Source organism: Mastomys coucha, unplaced genomic scaffold (assembly GCF_008632895.1).
Source record: "Mastomys coucha isolate ucsf_1 unplaced genomic scaffold, UCSF_Mcou_1 pScaffold12, whole genome shotgun sequence".
Lineage (NCBI taxonomy): Eukaryota > Metazoa > Chordata > Mammalia > Rodentia > Muridae > Mastomys > Mastomys coucha.
In genome coordinates, this window is record NW_022196894.1 from 15,673,391 (window position 1) to 15,692,665 (window position 19,275).

The 19,275-nt window shown below is 41.3% G+C and overlaps 2 protein-coding genes across 2 annotated transcripts in view; one reads left to right on the forward strand and one right to left on the reverse strand.

Annotated features, from left to right (window-relative positions):
- The window catches only part of CUNH22orf39 (chromosome unknown C22orf39 homolog), a 20,596-nt gene extending 10,059 nt beyond the window's left edge, over positions 1-10,537 (forward strand). The window contains exon 3 of the mRNA XM_031363387.1: positions 9,729-10,537. Coding sequence (XP_031219247.1) covers positions 9,729-9,872 — 144 coding nt within the window. The 3' untranslated portion in view covers positions 9,873-10,537. The remainder of the gene's footprint in view (positions 1-9,728) is intronic.
- A 4,610-nt stretch (positions 10,538-15,147) lies between these two features.
- On the reverse strand, positions 15,148-19,229 carry Mrpl40 (mitochondrial ribosomal protein L40). The gene is made up of 4 exons (XM_031363395.1): positions 19,042-19,229; positions 18,347-18,430; positions 16,536-16,694; positions 15,148-15,587 (listed from the first exon to the last, which is right to left on the reverse strand). The coding sequence occupies exons 1-4, from the start codon at positions 19,092-19,094 to the stop codon at positions 15,263-15,265; spliced, it is 621 nt and encodes a 206-aa protein (XP_031219255.1). The 5' UTR covers positions 19,095-19,229; the 3' UTR covers positions 15,148-15,262.
- Between the last annotated feature and the right edge of the window lie 46 nt (positions 19,230-19,275).

Sequence of the window (19,275 nt, forward strand, 5' to 3'; positions counted from 1 at the left end):
ACTCAGAAATCTGCCTGCCTCTGCCTCCCAAGTGTTGGGATTAAAGGCGTGCGCCACCACCTCCCGGCTTAACTTGCATTTCTTAATCATCCTAAATGGTTTGTAATAGCAGTTATTAGAAGGATTGGGTCTAAGCCCTATATTCCTAAATGAGTTGTATAGACGCAAAGCCTATCTAAGAGTAACAATATTAATTTCAAGTGTAGTGTCAATATACACAGATTTATACTGATGAAAATCTTAAATTTATATCAATATATAAATTCTGTACAAATATAAGAAATTATAACTTCAAATTTGCATCAATTGAAAATATCTCTACCAATGTAAGATTGTGGCTATATAATGCTTTGCTTAAGAATAAATTTAGTGCTGGACAGTGGTGGCACATGCCTTTAATCCCAGCACTTGGGAGGCAGAGGCAGGTGGATTTCTGAGTTCGAGGCCAGCCTGGTCTACAGAGTGAGTTCCAGGACAGCCAGGGCTATACAGAGAAACCCTGTCTTGAAAAACCAAAAAAAAAAAAAAAAAAAAAAAAAAAAAAAAGAGAGAGAGAGAATAAATGTAGTAATCCATCCCTTCTATTTACTTCCTGTTCACAATTATGGTCATTTCCAAATTATCCCTATCCATAATTTATAAAATAATCATAATTGGACATCCAAACCCAATGGATCAGGGTGACAACTCTCCACAACTTATTCCTGCTGAATAAGGTCAATAAATTTTTAAAAGAGTGGGGGAGGGGTAAGAAAATTAGAAAATTTGGTTAGATTTAGGAAAGCTAGATGTAGCATCTGTTATCCAGTCTCTGTATGCTTAGAAGGGTCAGGGCTTGACTGAAGTTCTAACTGGATCTGTCTGAAAGGCTAGATTAACTGAGTCCATCAGGAATCAGCAGCAATTCGTGAAGCTGTTCTAGAAACAAGTCTCTGGACAGCACCAAGAAGCAATGGGATGGAACATTAGGTCAATTCAGCATCCCCGAGGATGAATTTTGCCAAAGGGATACATTCTGTATTATATGAATCTCACAAACAAAATTTTAGTATTATTAAGATATTCATATGGATTGTACAAGGTATATAGATCAGTTAAGGATGAATTTTGTTCCTTCTTTGAGCAGGTGAAAGACAACTATACCTTTATGAATTAATTTGATCAAGAACCAATTGTAATAAATCTTCATTCATACCATATGAAGGAGGGCACCAAGAATCTTAAGGATCCCATAACCAATAAGATTTAGCTGATGTTTGACTAGAGACATTTTTATGTCTAAGCCAGTTATTGGGCTGTTCCCATGTTGAGGAGTGTCATGCAGCACTCGTCTACTTCAGTGGTGTCTGCATGTCAGGCTTGAAAGCCTGATCACAGACCTGAGGCTTACGCTTCACAGAGAGTCAGTCTCCTGGGATATTCAGTCACTGACATCTCCTAGCTCTGATGTGTTCCAGATTGGTCTCTGTTCATGTCTGTGGAGAGATCTACGTGCTTTCTTTATTCAGGCATAAAGGTGCCCTAAGAAATATTTTGTTATTAGCTAAAACTGAGATTAAACATTATTTCCTGGCCTCCACAGTGTTTCAATGATCCTAATTGATTTCCTAGCTGTAATTAGCTTGGAATTTTTACAAAGAAGCTATCTTACCAGATAGGGTGTCTCCAGAGTTAGAGATAGCAGTTAGGCACTAATTATCAGAGCAGTTTCACACAGGGCAGAATTGCTTTACATACCAGAGAGAAGTTGTAGGGCTTCCGTCACTAATTATCTATGTTACAGCCAAGGACTGCTAGAATATGACCTTCAGCTTCTTGCCTCAGACAGACCCAGAGAATTTATCTTGGGGCTACCAAAATAGCCTAAGAAGAAGGACACCACTGCTCCTCCGCTTTGCATCTGGCTGCTTGTTCTTACTGACCTTGATGTGGCCGTCTCCTGCCTATGTGACTTCTGTTATTTGCCCTGTTTCTGTATACTATATAAGCTTGATTTTTACTTTGTAAAATTACATTCAGATACCACACTTCCTCGTGTTGTTTCTGTTTGTCATTTCTTCGCCAACACATTGTCAACCTGACTAGGACCCTGTTTCCCCCACGGGTTGAGGGAGGCCCAGACTGGCCGGCCCATGGCAGAGGAATCAACAGATCACAGTTACATGTCCTATTTGACTTTCTCAAGTTTTTCTTTTCTGTAGCTAAGACCATCAGGAGTCTTCCCCTGTCATATCTGATCCATATCACTCTGGAAGGGGTCCAAAACCTTTTTTCCTTTCCTGTCAACACAAATACAGCGCCTCTTTCCCAAAATAGCAGGTCCTTGGTTCTGTAATTGGTAATCATTAAAGGTATAGATGGAATTAATTTAATAGCTCAACCTCTCTCCCAGAGGATTTTTAAAAAAATTTTTTTTGTGTTTTTTTTTTGAGACAGGGTTTCTCTGTGTAGCCCTGGCTGTCCTGGAACTCACTCTGAAAACCAGGCTGGCCTTGAACTCAGAGACCCACCTGTTCTGCCTCCCAAGCGCTGGGATTAAAGGTGTGGGCCACCACTGCAGGGCTGAGGATTTTTAATATCATAAATACCACCAATCTTATAATCATCTTCATTGTGATAATTAAAACAATTCAAAGCAATTAAAACAACTTAAACAAATATTATCTTTTGGGATAGAGTTCCTCCACTATCTCTTGTTTTATTCTTACATGATTAATTTTTCATAGTGAGATCAAGGCCTAAGTTTCTGCTGTCTAAGATAGGTTAGGCTCCCTATTCCCTGCTTTTTGACCTACAATTTAAGATAAAAAGCCTCAAAGTATTCATCTATGTATTTAACTTTAACTAAATTCCCTTCTGCTTGCTGTATAAGCCTATTTTCAGGCTCTATTTTTGTCACAGCAGGTTGAGTAGTCCCAGAAATCCCATGTAAACCATATTTGAAGATCCTGAGAGCTGTCCTTGCATAAACATTTTAAAATTTCTTTTAATTCATTTTTTCTCATTCCTTCTAGTCCCCCTCCTTGCCTTTATTTTCTACATTTGAGATCAAAGGCCTTGATTTTTTTTTTTAAGATTTATTTTATTTATGGTTGTACAGATGGCCATGAGCTATCATGTGTGTGAGCTGCTGGGAAACTCAGGACCTCTGCAGGCCCTGCTCACTCCAGCCCTGCTTGCTCTGGTGTTAATTCACTGTAGCTGTCTTCAGAAGAGGGCGTCAGATCTCATTACGGGTGGTTGGTGGGATCAGAACTCAGGACCTTCGGAAGAGCAGTCAGTGCTCTTACCCGCTGAGCCATCTCGCCAGCCCTAGGCCTTGATTTTTTTTTTTATTCCATTTATACTTAAGAACATTAAAACAATTACCACTATACTCCCTTCTGTCCTTAGAAACAATTAAATCAAATTTTATTTCTCTCTATCCTTTGATTATTTGCCTGTAGGAAGCAGGCAGTGTCTCCCATCTGACTCTCTGCCTTGTGCATCCTACCTCTGCACAATAGGGACCCCCAGCATCTCTGAGCTCAAACTCTCTGAGGCAGCTAGAAGGGCCCAGAATAAATCATGTGCTCCTTTGTTCTACTTTCTCAGCTTTCATAGGAACCATGTGACTCAGCTCCTCTCACCGAGAAACTAGTTCTCCCCTCCTCCTAATCTTCATGGCATGTGTGTATCCCATTCAGGAATCTCCAGTTAATTTTTAAAAGTGAGTTCTTGTCTCCATGTTGCATGCCATCTGTAGTGGTTGAATAATTAATCTGCTCTATGCTCCTGCCGGGTCATGTTTCTAGCCACCCGCCAGAGCTCTCTGAATTTGTGAATGAAAACACACACACACTCTCTCTCTGTCTCTCTGTCTCTCTGTCTCTGTCTCTGTCTCTGTCTCTGTTTCTGTCTCTCTCTGTCTCTCTGTCTCTGTCTCTGTCTCTCTCTCTCTCTCTCTCTCTCTCTCTCTCTCTCACACACACACACACACACACAGTATTATTTTTAATGTGTCTTCATAGCTCAATGGCTGGAGTAAACCTTCTAAACCTTCCGGTGGCTAGCATGCACTCCCCTCTGTTATTCCTGAGTTAACATTTTCTAAATCTACTTTTTAAAAAGATTTATTTATTTATTTTATATATATGAGTACACTGTAGATGTTTACAGACACACCAGAAGAGAACATCAGATCCCATTACAGATAGTTGTGAGCCCCCATGTGGTCACTGGGAATTGAACTCAGGACCTCTGAAAGAGCAGTCAGTGCTCTTAACTGCTGAGCCATCTTTCTAGTTCTCTAAATCTATTTTTTACCTTTGGTTCCCTAGACCCAGGTTGGGGGGTGGCCCCTGGGACTGCTTCTGAGGATTCTTATATGTTGGTGAGCCTTTAATTCTCATCTCTCTGCTCCCCCATCATGGCAATTCTCTCTGTCCTTCCCCTCAGTCCCTTGCCTGCGCAATCTAAAAGTCCCACCTCTGTCTCCCTGCTCAGCCATTGCTGTACAACAATTCTTTATTACCAATCAAAGCCAGCAGGAGTCAGGGACCCTCAGTGTCTGGAAGAGTGGTTTTTGAGAGCCGAATTAAAATAAAGCATTAGAATGAATCTTTAACAGGGCCATTATGGCCTGTAGCATAATTGTCTGGTGCTGGGAGCCAAACCATAAACTTAACTTCTGCTTTTCTCCTGATTGGTGGTGGTTAGGAAGTGAAGAGTCAGGGTCAGGCTTGTAACCTGGAGGTGCAGATTTGTTGTGGAATAACCTGGAAACTAGTGCCAAGTACAGGCCTGTTAGATGGACTCTGAAGTCAAAAGTTCTGGTATCTCAGTACCAGTTTATGGTACAACTTTATTAATCCTGCTGGAATTCAGAGAAAACCTGTGGAAGGAAGTACAGCTGTGGAGCCTGGATCCAAGTTATGAAGGAAATAAGAGCTAAATCCTTGAGGAAATTTAGATAAAACCATGAATATGGTTAAAACTTTTTTTTTTTGAGACAGGGTTACATAGCCCTGGCTAGCCTGGAACTCACTATGTAGGCCAGGCGCTAGGCCTGTTTCTTGCTTTTTTTTTTTTTTTTTTTTTTTTTTTTTTTTTTTTGGTTTTTCAAGACAGGGTTTCTCTGTGTAGCCCTGGCTGTCCTGGAACTCACTCTGTAGACCAGGTTGGCCTCGAACTCAGAAATCCGCCTGCCTCTGCCTCCCAAGTGCTGGGATTAAAGGTGTGCGCCACCATCTTCTTGCTTTTTTATAATGTTACTTTGTAGATAGTAGTATACAATTGGGAGAAATAATCTTTAATTAAAATGTAGCTGAATATGGTGGCTCACACCTTTAATCCCAACAATCAGGAGGCAGAGGCAGGTGAATCTCTGAGTTTGAGGCCAGACTGGTCTGTAGAGTGAATTCAAGGACAGCCAGAGGTACACAGAGAAACCCTGTCTGAAAACGACGACAACCAAATTAAAGTGTAAGTTGTTCCTGGGAAGCTAATCCCTTAATCCCTTTTTTGTTGATATATTTCATTTTTGAGTAATTGGACTTGTTCAGTTATGATGTTTCCTTGGGGGTTATAGGTAATGTCATGAGAGATGTGCACATTCCAAAGCCAACAACAGGAGTTAAAAGTCTTAGGTGCATCAGCAGGACTGTTGCCTGTTGATCTGTGTCGAAGTCCTCATTCTAGAGAAAGCAGTCACCATTGGCAAGTGGCTCAGCACCCTCGTGTGTGAGTTGTAGTAAAAGTAAACAAGTTTTAAATGACCGAAGGAGATTTGACTTTCGAGGCTGTGTCTGATAACTTTAATTGTCTTTGTAAAGCAGTTGTGGCCGGTACTTAACCACTTACCGAGGTCACTAAGCCCAGGTTGAATTCTTGGAACTCCATTGGTTTACATAGAGGTTTAACATTGATATGTGGCACTCTGAACTTTCCCCGCTTCTCTATTGAGTCCAGTTGGATTATACTTAAACTTCTGTCACCGGAAGACTTCTTTACTAGAACATGGCCATCTTCACATCCATTTGAGCTTAAAAAAAAATGTACTGGTTTTCCCTCTTAACACCATGAAACATAGGTGCCTGATTATTGAAAGTAGTCATTAAAAAGACAAATCCTCTTCTTTTCTTAGTCATTAGAGCATAACAGAATAGGAAAAGGCGTTTTTAAAGGTCAGCAGCAACAGTGTGGTAGTTTTGAGTTTGTTTTTTCCCCACTGAAACTTGTTTGTGAGTTTACCTAATAGGAAAAACAAGGCCTAATTATTTATTACATTAAAAACATTTAGAGGCCTAAGTCAGTGAGAGAAATAGTTGGAAGAAATCTCTTTGCTCTCTATTTGTTTGTTTTGTTTTTGTTGTTACTTTTAGAGGTTAATTTATTTATTTTATGTATGTGAGTACACTGTCACTGTCTTCAGACACACCAGAAGAGAGCACTGGATCCCATTACAGATAGTTGTGAGCCACCATGTGGTTGTTGGGAATTGAACTCAGGACCTCTGGAAGAATTTTCACTGCTCTTAACTGCTGACCCATCTCTCCAGCCCCACTCTCTGTTGTTTTATAGCTTATTGTAAAACAATTAAGAGTCTGTAAAGGTCTTGGCAGGTTTCTGTCTATTAACTGAGTGTTTAAGATCAGAGACATTTATTTATTTATTTATTTATTTATTTACTTATTTATTTTCTTGCCTGCTTAGTTACTTTAAGAGTGCTGAGATGCTCCATAATTGTCTATTAACCAACTAAGTCTGGAAAGTAATTGAGCCTCAGTTTTGAAGTTATTTTATTTAAGAGATTCAGATAATTAAGTCTGTTTTTAAAGCTTGAAGATTTTTATCATTAGCAACAACATGTTCATCCAAATATTTCTAAATTGCATCCAAATTTATTCTAAAGCCAGAATGTTTTTTAAAGTGAAAGGAATCTTTTTCCTATGGCTGGAATGGCCAGGCATCCTCAGTTGAGCTGGTGGAGACCTGCTATCCCCTGTAGCAGCAGGCATAGAAATGCTGAACTGTCTGATTAAGATGGCCTGGAACAAGGAGGCCACACAGGAATTGTGCATGCATGGTGTGCCCAGAGATAAGTTTACAAGGTTGTTTCAATGATGTCTTTTTTTTTTTTTTTTTTTTTTTTTTTTTTTTTTTGGTTTTTCAAGACGGGGTTTCTCTGTGTAGCCCTGGCTGTCCCGGAACTCACTCTGTAGACCAGGCTGGCCTCAAACTCAGAAATCCACCTGCCTCTGCCTCCCAAGTGCTGGGATTAAAGGCATGCGCCACCACTGCCTGGCTTTTTGTGAGCCACCATGTGGTTTCTGGGATTCAAACTAATGACCTCCAAAAGAGCAGTCAGTGCTCTTAACCACTGAGCCATCTCACCAGCCCCTAGTTCTAACTTGTTTAAGTAAGGAGCATAATGGTCCTGTATGCTGATGAGACATAGGAGGCAAAGAATCACCCCATCATGGCAACTGATAAAGAAGGTTAAATGGAAAATTATACTCTTTCCTTGTGCCAGAAGTCGAGTCAAACTGGACTTGACAGAGAAGCAGGGCAGCAAAAGCGCCAGCATAGGGGAAGAGCTTTCCACACCCTGCTCATGAGGCTGACAGTCCTTACTGAGAGGATAGTTAAGGAAGTAGTGTTGTCCTTATCAGAGGAAGAGAATAGACAATAAACATTTTTTAAAAAACACCAGACTTTGTCATAAGTGTTATTGAGATTGATGTTTTCACTGTTGCCCATTATCATATGTAAGGCCATTGGCTTGGTGGGGGTAGCATTTGATATTTTCTTTGGCCAGCATAAATTCAGAATCAGTCATCCTCTACTACAACTTTGTGGGGAACACTGAGACAAAGTTAATGAGGAAAATCTTTTAACATCATGATTAATATGAGTTTTGCTCAGTAAGGTGAAATGTAATAAATAGTACAGTTGTCTGGACTACGCACCAGAGCACTGTGAAAGAATAAGGTAATTGTGTGGTCAACTATTTGCTGCATCAGACTCCTATAAAGGAGTGGATGTCTGGAAGCTCTGTAAGAGAAGTCGAAGCCTAGGGCTATCGAGGCAGATTTATTCCTTCTGAGGAACCGCCACATTCACTTCCGCGATAGCTGCACAAGCTTACACCCCCACCAGCGATGAGTAAGTGTTCCTGTTCCCCCCACATCCTCATCAGCAGAACGGTCATTTGTTTTATTGATCTTGGTTATTCTGACTTGGATAAGATAAAATTTCAAAACAGTTTTAATTTGTATTTCTTGATGGCTAGGGATGTTGAACAGTTTTAAAGTGTTTCTCAGCCATTTGTGTTTTGCCCTTGAGAGTTCTCTGTGCCCCATTTAAAAAAAAAAAAGATTTATTTATTTATTTATTTATTTATTTATTTACTATATATATATATAAGTACACTGTCCCTGTCTTCAGACACACCAGAAGAGGGCATCAGATTCCATTACAGATGGTTCTGAGTCACCATGTGGTTGCTGGGAATTGAGCTCAGAATCTCTGGAAGAGCAGTCAGCGCTCTTAACCATGGAACCATCTCTTCAACCCCCTGTGCCCCATTTTTAAACTGGGTTATTTGTTTTCTTGATGTTCAGGTTTTTTTAATATTTAGTTTTATGTGCACTGCTCTTTTGTCTTGCTGTCTGTGTGAGAGTGTCAGATTCTGGACTTGCAGAGAGTTGTGAGCTGCCATGTGGGTGTTGAGAATTGAAACCCCGTTCTCTGGAAGAACAGTGAGCGCTTTTAACCACTCCAGCCCTGACGTTCAGTTTTTTGAGTTCTTTTGTTTGTTTGTTTTGTGTAGTCCTGGCTGTCCTACAACGTGCTCTGTAGACCAGGCTGACCTTGAACTCCGAGATCTGGAGCCTTTGCCTCCAGAGTGCTGGAATTAAAGGCGCTGCCAACATTGCCTTGTTATTTTTTTGAGATCATTATGTATTTTATGCATTATTAACCCTCTATAGGATAAGTAATTGGTAAAGACCTTTTCCAGTTTTGTAATTTGCCACTTTGTTCAATCCACACATCAAAATTAGAAATGCCAATTCGAAAATAGCTGAAATTGTTTAAGACTGCAAGGCCTGTCAATTGACTGATGCAGTTACCAATGAAAAGAACCCCGGTACTCAATACCAGAGCACCAAGCTAGAAGTCTATTAGGAAAGAGACTTCATGGAGGTAAAATAAAAAAAATTAGATATAAATATTTATTGATGTTTATAGATACCTTTTTAGGTTGGATTGAGACTTTCCCAATTAAACATGAGACTATGCAGATGATAACAACAACAACAACCTACTAGAACAAATTCGTCCAAGGTTTGGTTTTTCTAAGTTTATAGGGTCAGACAATGGACCTACATTTGTATCCCAGGTAAGTTAGAGATTAGCTAATATTCTGGAGATTAATTAGAAACTTTATTTTGCTTACAGACCCCAGAGTTCAAGATATGTAAAAAAGATAAACCCTAAAAAGAGACCTTAACTAAATTGACTTTAGAGACTGATGGTGACTGGGTGACTCTTCTCCCCTTCATCCTTTATAGAGTACAGAAGTCCCCACACCAGATGGGACTCACCCCTTTTAAAGTTATGTTTGGTTCACCTACTGATAGAAGTTATTACAAAAACAGATAATTCCTGATTGTTACACAATTTTGAGGCTGTCCAATGGATATACAAATGTGTTTGGCTTAAACTTTGTGCTTTCCATAAAACAGGTCCACCTTGAAGCTCCACCAACTTTAGCCCAGAAATTGGGTCCTAGTCAAGAGACACTGCCAGGAGTCAATAGAGCCTCACTGAAAGGGTTCCTGTGCTATAGACTTGCAGCATGGATCCACCACACATCCGTCTGCAGTTGAAGAAGACCCTGGCCAGCGGGAGGAGAATTCAGCCTCAAGACTCTGTCCTGTCTTCCACTGATGGGCCCCTGGGACACCACAAAGACATAGCCCTGTTACTGTTTTCATGAAAATTTAAAAAGTCCCATGATTAGGACTTCTAGTCACAAGAAAAAGGATGAGATGCCAAATCTTTTAAATCAAGACTCCATTTTAAAGAACCTGACTTAAGTTTAAATTCAGGTAAACTAATAGGCTGGTACCTAGCATAGTTTACAAGTTGACCCCCAACAAAACCTGAGCCTAGCTCCAGTCTCTAGGCTAATCCCCAACAAGACTAGAGTTTCCAGGTTACACCCTCAACAAGCCAGTGTCTCCAGGCTATTCCCCCAAAAAACCTGCACCCCAGGTTACAAGCCCACCCCTTGCCTAACAACCACCAATGCAGAGGGGAACAAAAATTAAGTTTATGATATGACTCCCAGCAGCAGCCAATTATGTTAAAGGCCACAATAGCTTTCCAATTAGATGCTTGCACATGTACTACCTGCTTGCTGATTACTATAAAGCCTTACCTCATAGACATTCGGGGTTCCCCCCGCCCACCAAAACTGTCCTGTGTGATGGTGGTGCATTGGTGGTGGTGGGCAGCTCAAATAGAGTAAAGACACTGCTGTGAATTGCAACAGATCGTCTCCTGTCTGGTTTTTTTTTTTTTTTTTTTTTTTTTTTTTTGTGGGTATCACTCACTAACCTTTCCCTGGCACAACAAGGATACAGGGTGTGATTATTACAGGTGTGAGAAGTGCTCTTCTAGAAATCATTACTGAGAAAACGTTGTCCAAATAATGCCTTATATGGTTGAGTAATGTCTGAGGACTATTAAAGAAACATACATATTGGTCATTTTAATCCTGGTTATACTTCCTCTCTGGGTGTTTAAGAGCATGCAGATGTCAAAATTAATCACCTTTACTGTCAGGGCCAGTTGAAGGTCTGGACCCCAGGGGTCACATGGGCTTCAGAGGGGTTTCTGGAACCTCTAGTCTGTCTTTTGCCACTTAGTCCTTCTGTGTGAGTGTGGAGAACTTTTATTCCTCTTTGTTAACTTTTCTCTTTTCAGACTGGACACTGGTTAGTGTCTATTCAGTGTGGTTTCCATGCCTCCCTGAACAAGAGAAAAGGTGGTTTTCCATAGTTATGGACATTCAGATGTGCTGTTGCCCCTCTCACTATTTTGTGTCTTATAAGACTAGTGAAGGGCATGTCTTCTGTGGTTTCTTTTTGTGGAGGATTAGGTTTTACACAGCATGCCCACTCTAGCATTGCAGTTTCCCTGAACCTTAACATCCCTTCATCAACACCTTAGTGTTAGCTAAGGGGTATCAGGCATCACCAAGTTCTTTTCAGCATGCCCTTTTTTGACAAATGTTTCAGTTAACCATTCAAACAAACTTTTGGCAATCTCCCCACCCTTCCCTTTTTTACCTGTGCGAGCTTCCATATTAAATCTAGAATTTTTACTCAGTGGGCCCATATCAACATACTCAGCCCGATCAACTGCTGGAGCAGGGCCAGCAGGGCATGGGCCTCCATGAGAGTTAACAGTTGTGTATGTATAAGGCTTGTTTGCATAGTAATGCATTTATTTTACTTCATGTTCCTCCTTCAGGAAATGTTCTCCAAGGTTAATGACTCAATGATAATTAGAAACAGCAGGAATCTGGGAAGCGAGACTGTGTTCCTCAGCAAAATGGTAATGCTGTGACATTCAAGACAGCCCTTAAGGCTGTGGGAAAGAACTCTGAAAACATGAGTTCAAGAATATATAATTTCTCAACTATGCAAAATATAAAGATGCATTATAAATTGTATGAAGGGCTTCATGGACCTGAAAGAACAGAGGAAGCTGCACTAGTGAGTTGATTAAGAGAAAGAAGTATTAACTATTTTTTAACAAAAGAAGGCTCATAGTTTAAGTAATAAAGAGGAACCAGGAGGAAAGGGAGTAGTCATCTTAGAGCAAGATTCCACCCAGCTAAGTTTATTGTTTGTTCTTATAAAGGCAGGTAGATTTCTGAGTTCCAGGTCAGCCTGGGACAGAGTGAGCTTAGACTAGAATACAGTCAGAAAACCCAAGATTTTTTCAAGCAGATTTTCTGACTTTGGTTTTTTGGAAAACCCATGAACTATCTAGAGACCTTTTAGAATATTTCTAGCAGGTGGTCCGACTTTGGTTGGAAAGTCACTGCTGGTTCAGCAGACAATAAAGGAGTAATTTCCTCAGTCAAAGGGGCGAAAGGGCAAGATTTCAGGTGGTGGAAATGGGTGGAGGGGTACATCTGCTGAGGGTGGAGAAACTACTTCTTCCATTGATATAAACACTTCAGAATCTGGGGGTTCAAAGTCCTCAGCCTAAGTAAGGTCTTCCCATATATCTGTATCCCAACCTACAGGATCCCATTTGTCTTCATCAGTGTTCTATTGCTGTGAAGAGACACCATAACCACAGTGTCTCTTATAAAGGAAAAATTTAATTAGGGCTGGCTTACAGTTTCAGAGATTTAGTCCATTATTGTCATGGCAGGAAGAATAACGGTGTGCAGGCAGACAAGGTGCTGGAGGAGGAGCTGAGAGTTCTACATCTGGATCAGCAGGCAGCATGAATAGCCATTGAGCTTGTCTTGAACTTCTGAGACCTTAAAGCCCACTGTTAGTGACACATGTCCTCTAACAAAGCCATACCTATAGGGCCACACATCCAAAGACAGCCACTCCCTATGGGCCTATGAGGACCATTTTTATTCAAACCACCACACTATTCTTTACCAATTAATGATATTATTTTAACTGCAGATACTTTTGGGGGATGGAACTTGAATTTTCATTGTAATTCAGACAATCCTACAATGAGGGCTTTAGGTTGATTTTTCCACGATTTTAACTCTTTGCTGGAGTGGATTCTTTTCCAGAGCACACTTAGAAACTTATAGGCTAGAGGCAAGTAGATTTCTGAGTTCGAGGCCAGCCTGGTCTACAGAGTGAGTTCCAGGATAGCCAGGGCTACACAGAGAAACCCTGTCTTGAAAAACCAAAAAAAAAAAAAAAAAAAAAAAAAAAAAAAAAAAAAAAAAAAAGAAACTTATAGACTATTTATGCACATCTAGAGCCCAGCTTTATCACTGGATTCACTGGATTCATTATTGTCTTTCATTGCCTTATCCTGAGATTCTAGACCTTGGTTAATTTTTTTTATCACGGTGCTCATTTTTTTTTTTTTAAGATTTATTTATTATCATACATAAGTACACTGTAGCTGTCTTCAGACACACCGGAAGAGGGCATCAGATCTCATTACAGATGGTGTGAGCCATCATGTGGTTGCTGGGATTTGAACTCAGGACCTCTGGAAGAACAGTCAGTACTCTTAACTACTGAGCCATCTCTCCAGTCCCACAGTGCTCATTCTTTTTCTTGGTCAATTTATCCAAAGATGCTAGGAACACCCAACCAGCATCATTCTTTTCCCAGAAATTGTCAAAAATTTTATACATAAGAGTCACTGCAATCCTGGCCTCTCACAATTGGAGAGTCAGGATAATTAAATGCATTTATTTTGATAAGTTTGTGAAATAGTGTTCTCTGAGTTTCTAGGAAAGGTTTCAGTAACAAGAGGCTTCAGTAACTGTAGATGTTGGCAAACTGGAAAGCCTATTCCAAATACTTAAGAAAAATTCACCCTTATACTTTTGTTGCTCTAGAACCACTTCTGGTACAAAAATCTCTTAGTCAGGGTTTTCTAGAGGAATGGAACTGATAGAATGAATATGAACACACACACACACACACACACACACATCTAAAAAATGAAATATATAAATAGAGGCAATATGCTTGGAGAAATTAGGCTAGGTAAGATCAACAATGAATCCACTTACTGAGGCACAGGAGTCAGACTCATGGGACAGGAGAATGGCAGCTGTTTTGCTGGGAGCATAGAGTAATGAGTGTTTCACGATACAGCCCAGGTTAGCCCTCTGTCTCCCATGACTGTAGCTGGAACTACAGTCATGTGCCATAGTTGGCAGAAGTTGTTTAATAGGCAGTTTTCCATTTCATAATGAAAAGTCTTAGAGATACACAGATGGTAGCAATATATTCTAAATATGCTCTCAATATATTATACACTATAGACACATACCACTCACTCAGTTAGACATGGTCAAGTGAGTAAAATTTGTCTTTAGCCATAATACAAAGATTTTTTTTTTTGTATGTGATGCTGGGAGTCAAAGTCAGGGAGGGCCTCAAACATGCTAGACTATTTCCTCACTAAATTGTACTACCAGGACTCAATAATCTAAGTTCATAGTGAGACAAAAATTTCTCCTGGCTTGTTTGCACTAAAGAACTTAAGAAGCCAAAGCCTTTCTGAAGTTGCACCTCAAGTCCCTAGGAAAAATGGCACTATATTGCCTGCTACTGGGGCCAGACCTTCCTCACTAAGATTCACATGTTGAAGTCCTAACCCCCAGCATTGCAGAGTGTGGAAGCAGGGTGTTTAAGGAGGTAATTAGCCTACAGTGAGACCATTAATTTGTTGTACACTAACATGAATGTGCCATAAGATGAGAAAACAAAGACTGATAAGCCATCTCTCTGAATCGGCAAACCACAGGGGTAGCTTTGGAGAAATCATGCATGCTAAGACCTCAACTTGGGGAGTTCTAGAAAACCTGTTGTTGTTGTGTAAGATGCCCATACTATGGCATTTTGTTATGGCAGAATACTATATTTACTACTTCAGAGTTTTGGTTTTGTTTCAGAGACAGGGTCTCAAACTGTACCTGAGGGGATAGCCTTAAAACTCCGGGCAGTATGTTTGCTTCAGTCTTCCAGGCACTGGGATTACAGGAATTATTTCAGATTAACTGTAGCAAATGCAAGTCTTGAGCCCGTCTTAGCCTCTTCTGGAGGCCAGAGCAGATTTCACTAATGTGTTTCTGGTTTGTTCCACTTTCGAAAGGCCCTTCTCATCTTGACAACCCAAGAGGAAATTTTGCAGCTGCCCCCCAGCAAAGGCCCAGCTTCCTCTGTCACACTTACCCAGCATGCTTTTCACCTTTGGGTTATTACATGCCTTCTGCAAACAGTTTAGAATACAACTGAAATCTTTATAGTTTCCAGCCACATCCCCCACCGGGAAGTTCTTTCTGTCTTTCTGTCACTGTCTTACCAGCATCTGAAAACAGTCAAACTTAGGCAAATTCATACTGATTAAAATAAACGACAGAGATACTTTTGATTACCCTTTATTTGTTCCTAGGATGATGCATCTGTGAAAGTAGACTTGTAGATTGCTAGTCCAGACTACTAGGGCCAGCATGTTCTGAGGACAGCAGTTTTCAGTTCTATCTTTTGAATTCTACTTGTGTGTACACCTTGGTGATATCATTGTACCTGCCTTCAGGGGCCTGGTAGTTAGGGATAGGTGGTGTGTAATGTGGCCCTTCTTTCTCAAAGGGGAATAGGCTGGTGTCCCGCTTTATGGCCTCATCATAGAGCTCTGTAGATTCAAGTTTCAGCTCTTCCAGGGCTTCCTGCTGGGCTTCCACCATGGCTCTGATGGTGTCCCTCTCCAGCTCATGCTCCTGCTGCTTATACAGTGCCCACCTCTTCAGCAGAAGAGCTCTCCGTTCACTCTCCTCAGACGAAAGCTCCTCCTGAGGTCGCTGTCTGTGAACACATAGTCCAAACGTGAGGCCAAAGAGTACTGACCCTATTGAAGAGGGACCCTTGTGACTGCACATGACTTAAGTGCCCTACTACCAGCACTGCCAGGCATAAGCAGGGTCCAGGAAAATAGTAAATTTGAGGCTATATTAAGAATGTAATGTCAAGGCTGGAGAGGGGATTCAGAGGTTAAGAGAGAGCATTTACTGTTCTTAGAGACCAGAATTTCTTTCTCAGCCCCAGAATTAGGTAGTTCAAAACTGCTTATAACTCGAGCCAAGAACATCTGCTTCCCGTAAGGGTACTTGCATTCATACGAACATACTCCCAATACACAATTACATATTTAAAAAAAAGAAAAAAATGGCATAGAATATGGTAGCAGCTGCTTTCCTTCAGCAAAAGGAGCCTGCTTGGAGAGAAGTATACTGTTTCTGCCCCAGGTGAGCTAGGGTACAGAAGAAGAGTGAAACAAATACCAATTAGAGACAAGAGCTTGTTTAGTTCTAGAACACCAGAAAAGCACCAGTGCTTCCCAACGTGTACAATTTTATAAACTGTTTACTTTTTAAAGAAAGCACAAGCTGCTAATCTTACACACAATACAAATGCAACACACACTAACTGTAGTGTAGTGAACATCTGTAGAAGAGGCTGAGGGTTTTCTACTGTGGTGATAGGATGAAGGCTACAGAGCTAGGGTCTATGTCATGGGTCACAGCTAGCACTCGTGGAAATGAACAACACAAACCCTGGAGCAAAGGTGATCTAAACTCCCTTGAGCATCTTCCTCCAAATCCCAAAACACACTATCAAAATGAAAAGGATTCGGGCCAGGGCCAAGTCAGTTGTTCCCACCTCACCTGTTCCCATCACAGACAGGAACTTCAATTAAAACTACTTGAGGGAATTCCTTTGCATTAAGGATTTCTCCCAGAGGAGAACTCTTACCTTGATTTATCCAAGAACCTCACAGGGGTAATAAAATCTTCAATAGGAATCAGTTCTTGAGTGGCTTTTTCCAGTTTTCGGATCCTCTTCTTCAAGCGATCCTTTGCTGCTTGATCCTTTCTGGGGTCTACCTTCTTCTTCTTCCGTAGAGGTTCTGCTCTAGTGGGCACAAGCATTCAACCTCAGGACAGATGTGATGCTAAACAGTGCCTCATACTTGTACTATGTGCTACAGGAAAGTTGTCCACAGTCCTAACTCCACTGTCTTCACAAGGACTGGATGGGTCCTATCAATTCCAGGAAGCAGCACAAAAGGACAGGTATTTACTAAGAGGAAATGTTGATTCTTCCTTTCTTCCTTCCTTCCCTTTCTTTCTTTCTCTCTCTCTCTTTCTTTCTTTTGGGGGGATGGGGAGGGTTCTGAGACAGGGTTTTTCTCTATAGCCCTGGTTGTCCTGAACTCACATTGTAGACCAGGCTGGCCTCAAACTGTCTCTGCCTCCCAAGTGTTGAGATTAAAGGGGTGTGCAACGACTGTCCAACTTTTTTTTTTTTTTTATTCTTACATAGTCCTGGCTTTCCTTGATCTGGCTATGTAGTCAAGGATGTCATTGAACTCTGATCCTACTGTTTCTATCTCCAGACTTCCAGTGTAGTCATTTTCTACTACTCCTGGAATTATGGTGCTGGGGATTAACTTAAGGTTTTTTGCATGCTAGGCAAGGAGCCAATTAACCAAGCTACATTCTTAGCTTGGAAGTGTCAGTTTGTGATTCAGATGTATCTTAAAACTGCCCTGGTAAGTGAACTTGCTGAACTAATGGATTAAAAGCTCATTCACATTTTAAATGAATTTATGATTTATAAAATGCTTCAAGACTAAAAGAGACAGGACAGTAAAAGTGACTGCCAGAGTTTTTTTTTTTTTTTTAAATCAATATCTGGGGTGTTGAGATGGTTCAGTGGTTAAGAACACTTGCTGCTTTTTTGGTTTTTTTCCCCAGCACTCACATGGTAGCTTACAACCATCATTGATTCCAAGGGATCTGGGACCCTCTTCTGGCCTTTGTAGGCACCAGGCATGCAATGCATGCCCATACATGCAGACATAACACATTAAAAAAACAGCCATGTCCTAAAGCTTTGGCAATTACCTGATTTACTTTTAGGAACACACCTCCCAGACAAAATGTGGCATTAAGAATAATCAAATCTGACGGTGGAGAGACAGCTTAGTAGTTTAAGAGTGCTTGCAGATATTAAAGACTGCAGTTTGGTTCCCAGAACCCACGTCAGGGGCTCAAAACTGCTTGTAACTAGGAGATCTATAACCCCTGACTGGCCTTTGAGGGCACCTGAAACACATGTATATTCATATGCCAGGCACATACACATAAAAAAAAAAATCTTAAAGCAAACCTTTTAGAATTTAAATAAACTAAATCAAGTACCACGAAAGCATCCAAAGTTCCTAGAGGAACTATTATTAGTCTTTGAACCTTTCTCCCACTCAGTGAATCAATGAGCAGGGAAGAGCAAGTCCTGTGGAAATACAGAAGTTAAGATATGCCTTTTGAAGCACACAAGACTCCTTAAATCTAGCTATTTATTTAAACTACTCAAGTAGCAATACATATATGCTATCATAGTACAGAGCTTGTTCAAAGGACAGAGGCATCCACTTAAATTTAACTATTAGTCTGATAAACTGAAACCTGCTAACCAAAGGTTGGGTAGTCTTGCTTTGTTTTGGTCCTATGCATACATGTGTTTCTCATACCCCAAGAGTTAAGGGTCATGTTGGATTTTACCTCATGGGGATGAGCTCCCAGAAGGACAGTAAGGAAGCTCTCTGGTGGGTTTGTCTGACCTGTGCCTGGCAGGTTCCAGGGATCCTGAAAGAGAGAAGGGTACATATAAAGATCTGTTTAGGGAAAGAGAAGGCATACACACATAACTATAGGTCTTCCCAAAACCTGGAGGATGTTTGTAAGTATTTATTTTGCATCTTTCAGACAAAAGTCTCCCTAATTCAAGCTATCTTGGAACTTGAGGCAATTCTCTCGCCTCTGCTGCTCCACCATGCCTCGTTCATTTGTAGTAGGCCAGCAAGGTCAAAGTGAGGATTTTTCAAAACTCCGTTTCTCACTGGGGCAGAGCCTTTGCTTGCTCTGGCAGGAATTTTTTTTCCTTCTTTTTTAAGATAGGGTATAATATAGCCAGGGTTTTACATTTGTATGCAGCTATTGATGACCTTGACTTTCTGATCTAGCCTTCACCTCCATAGTGCTGGGGTTGCAGGAGTAGGTCACCACTTAGGCAGGACTTAGGCTTCACACTTGTCAGGCAAGTAGTCTGTTAAGTGAGTACACTCCCAGTTCGGATTTTCACCCGCAACAGAGGCGGTAGGCTCATCCCAGAAATAATCAGCGAGCGCCTAGGAGCAGCGACCGTGCAAAGCCCGCGCACGCGCCCTGAGTATTCTGCCACCCGCGGTTCCACTCACCAGCTCCGAGGCCGCAGAGCCCGCGCCGCACACTGCATCACCGAGGTAGCCATAGCTTTTCACGCCACCCGCAGGCGGGCAGCTTCCGGGAGCGCGCCCCTGGGCGGTCCGACCTGAGGTACCGGGTGGGCGTCTGCCCGGAACTCGCTGGGCTGGGCTTCGGAGAGGCGGGCCTGCAGCTGGCCCTGCCCCCGACGCAGCCCCGCCCCGGGCAAACGCGGCTGGCTTCGCAGC

Coding starts and splice junctions, on each gene's coding strand:
- Mrpl40 (XM_031363395.1), bottom strand. CDS start 19,094: ATGGCTACCTCGGTGATGCAGTGTGCGGCGCGGGCTCTGCGGCCTCGG. Junction 16,695..18,346: donor TGGGAGCTCATCCCCATGAG/GTAAAATCCAAC, acceptor TGTGCCCACTAG/AGCAGAACCTCTACGGAAGA. Junction 15,588..16,535: donor AGGTTCTTGGATAAATCAAG/GTAAGAGTTCTC, acceptor ATGTGTTCACAG/ACAGCGACCTCAGGAGGAGC.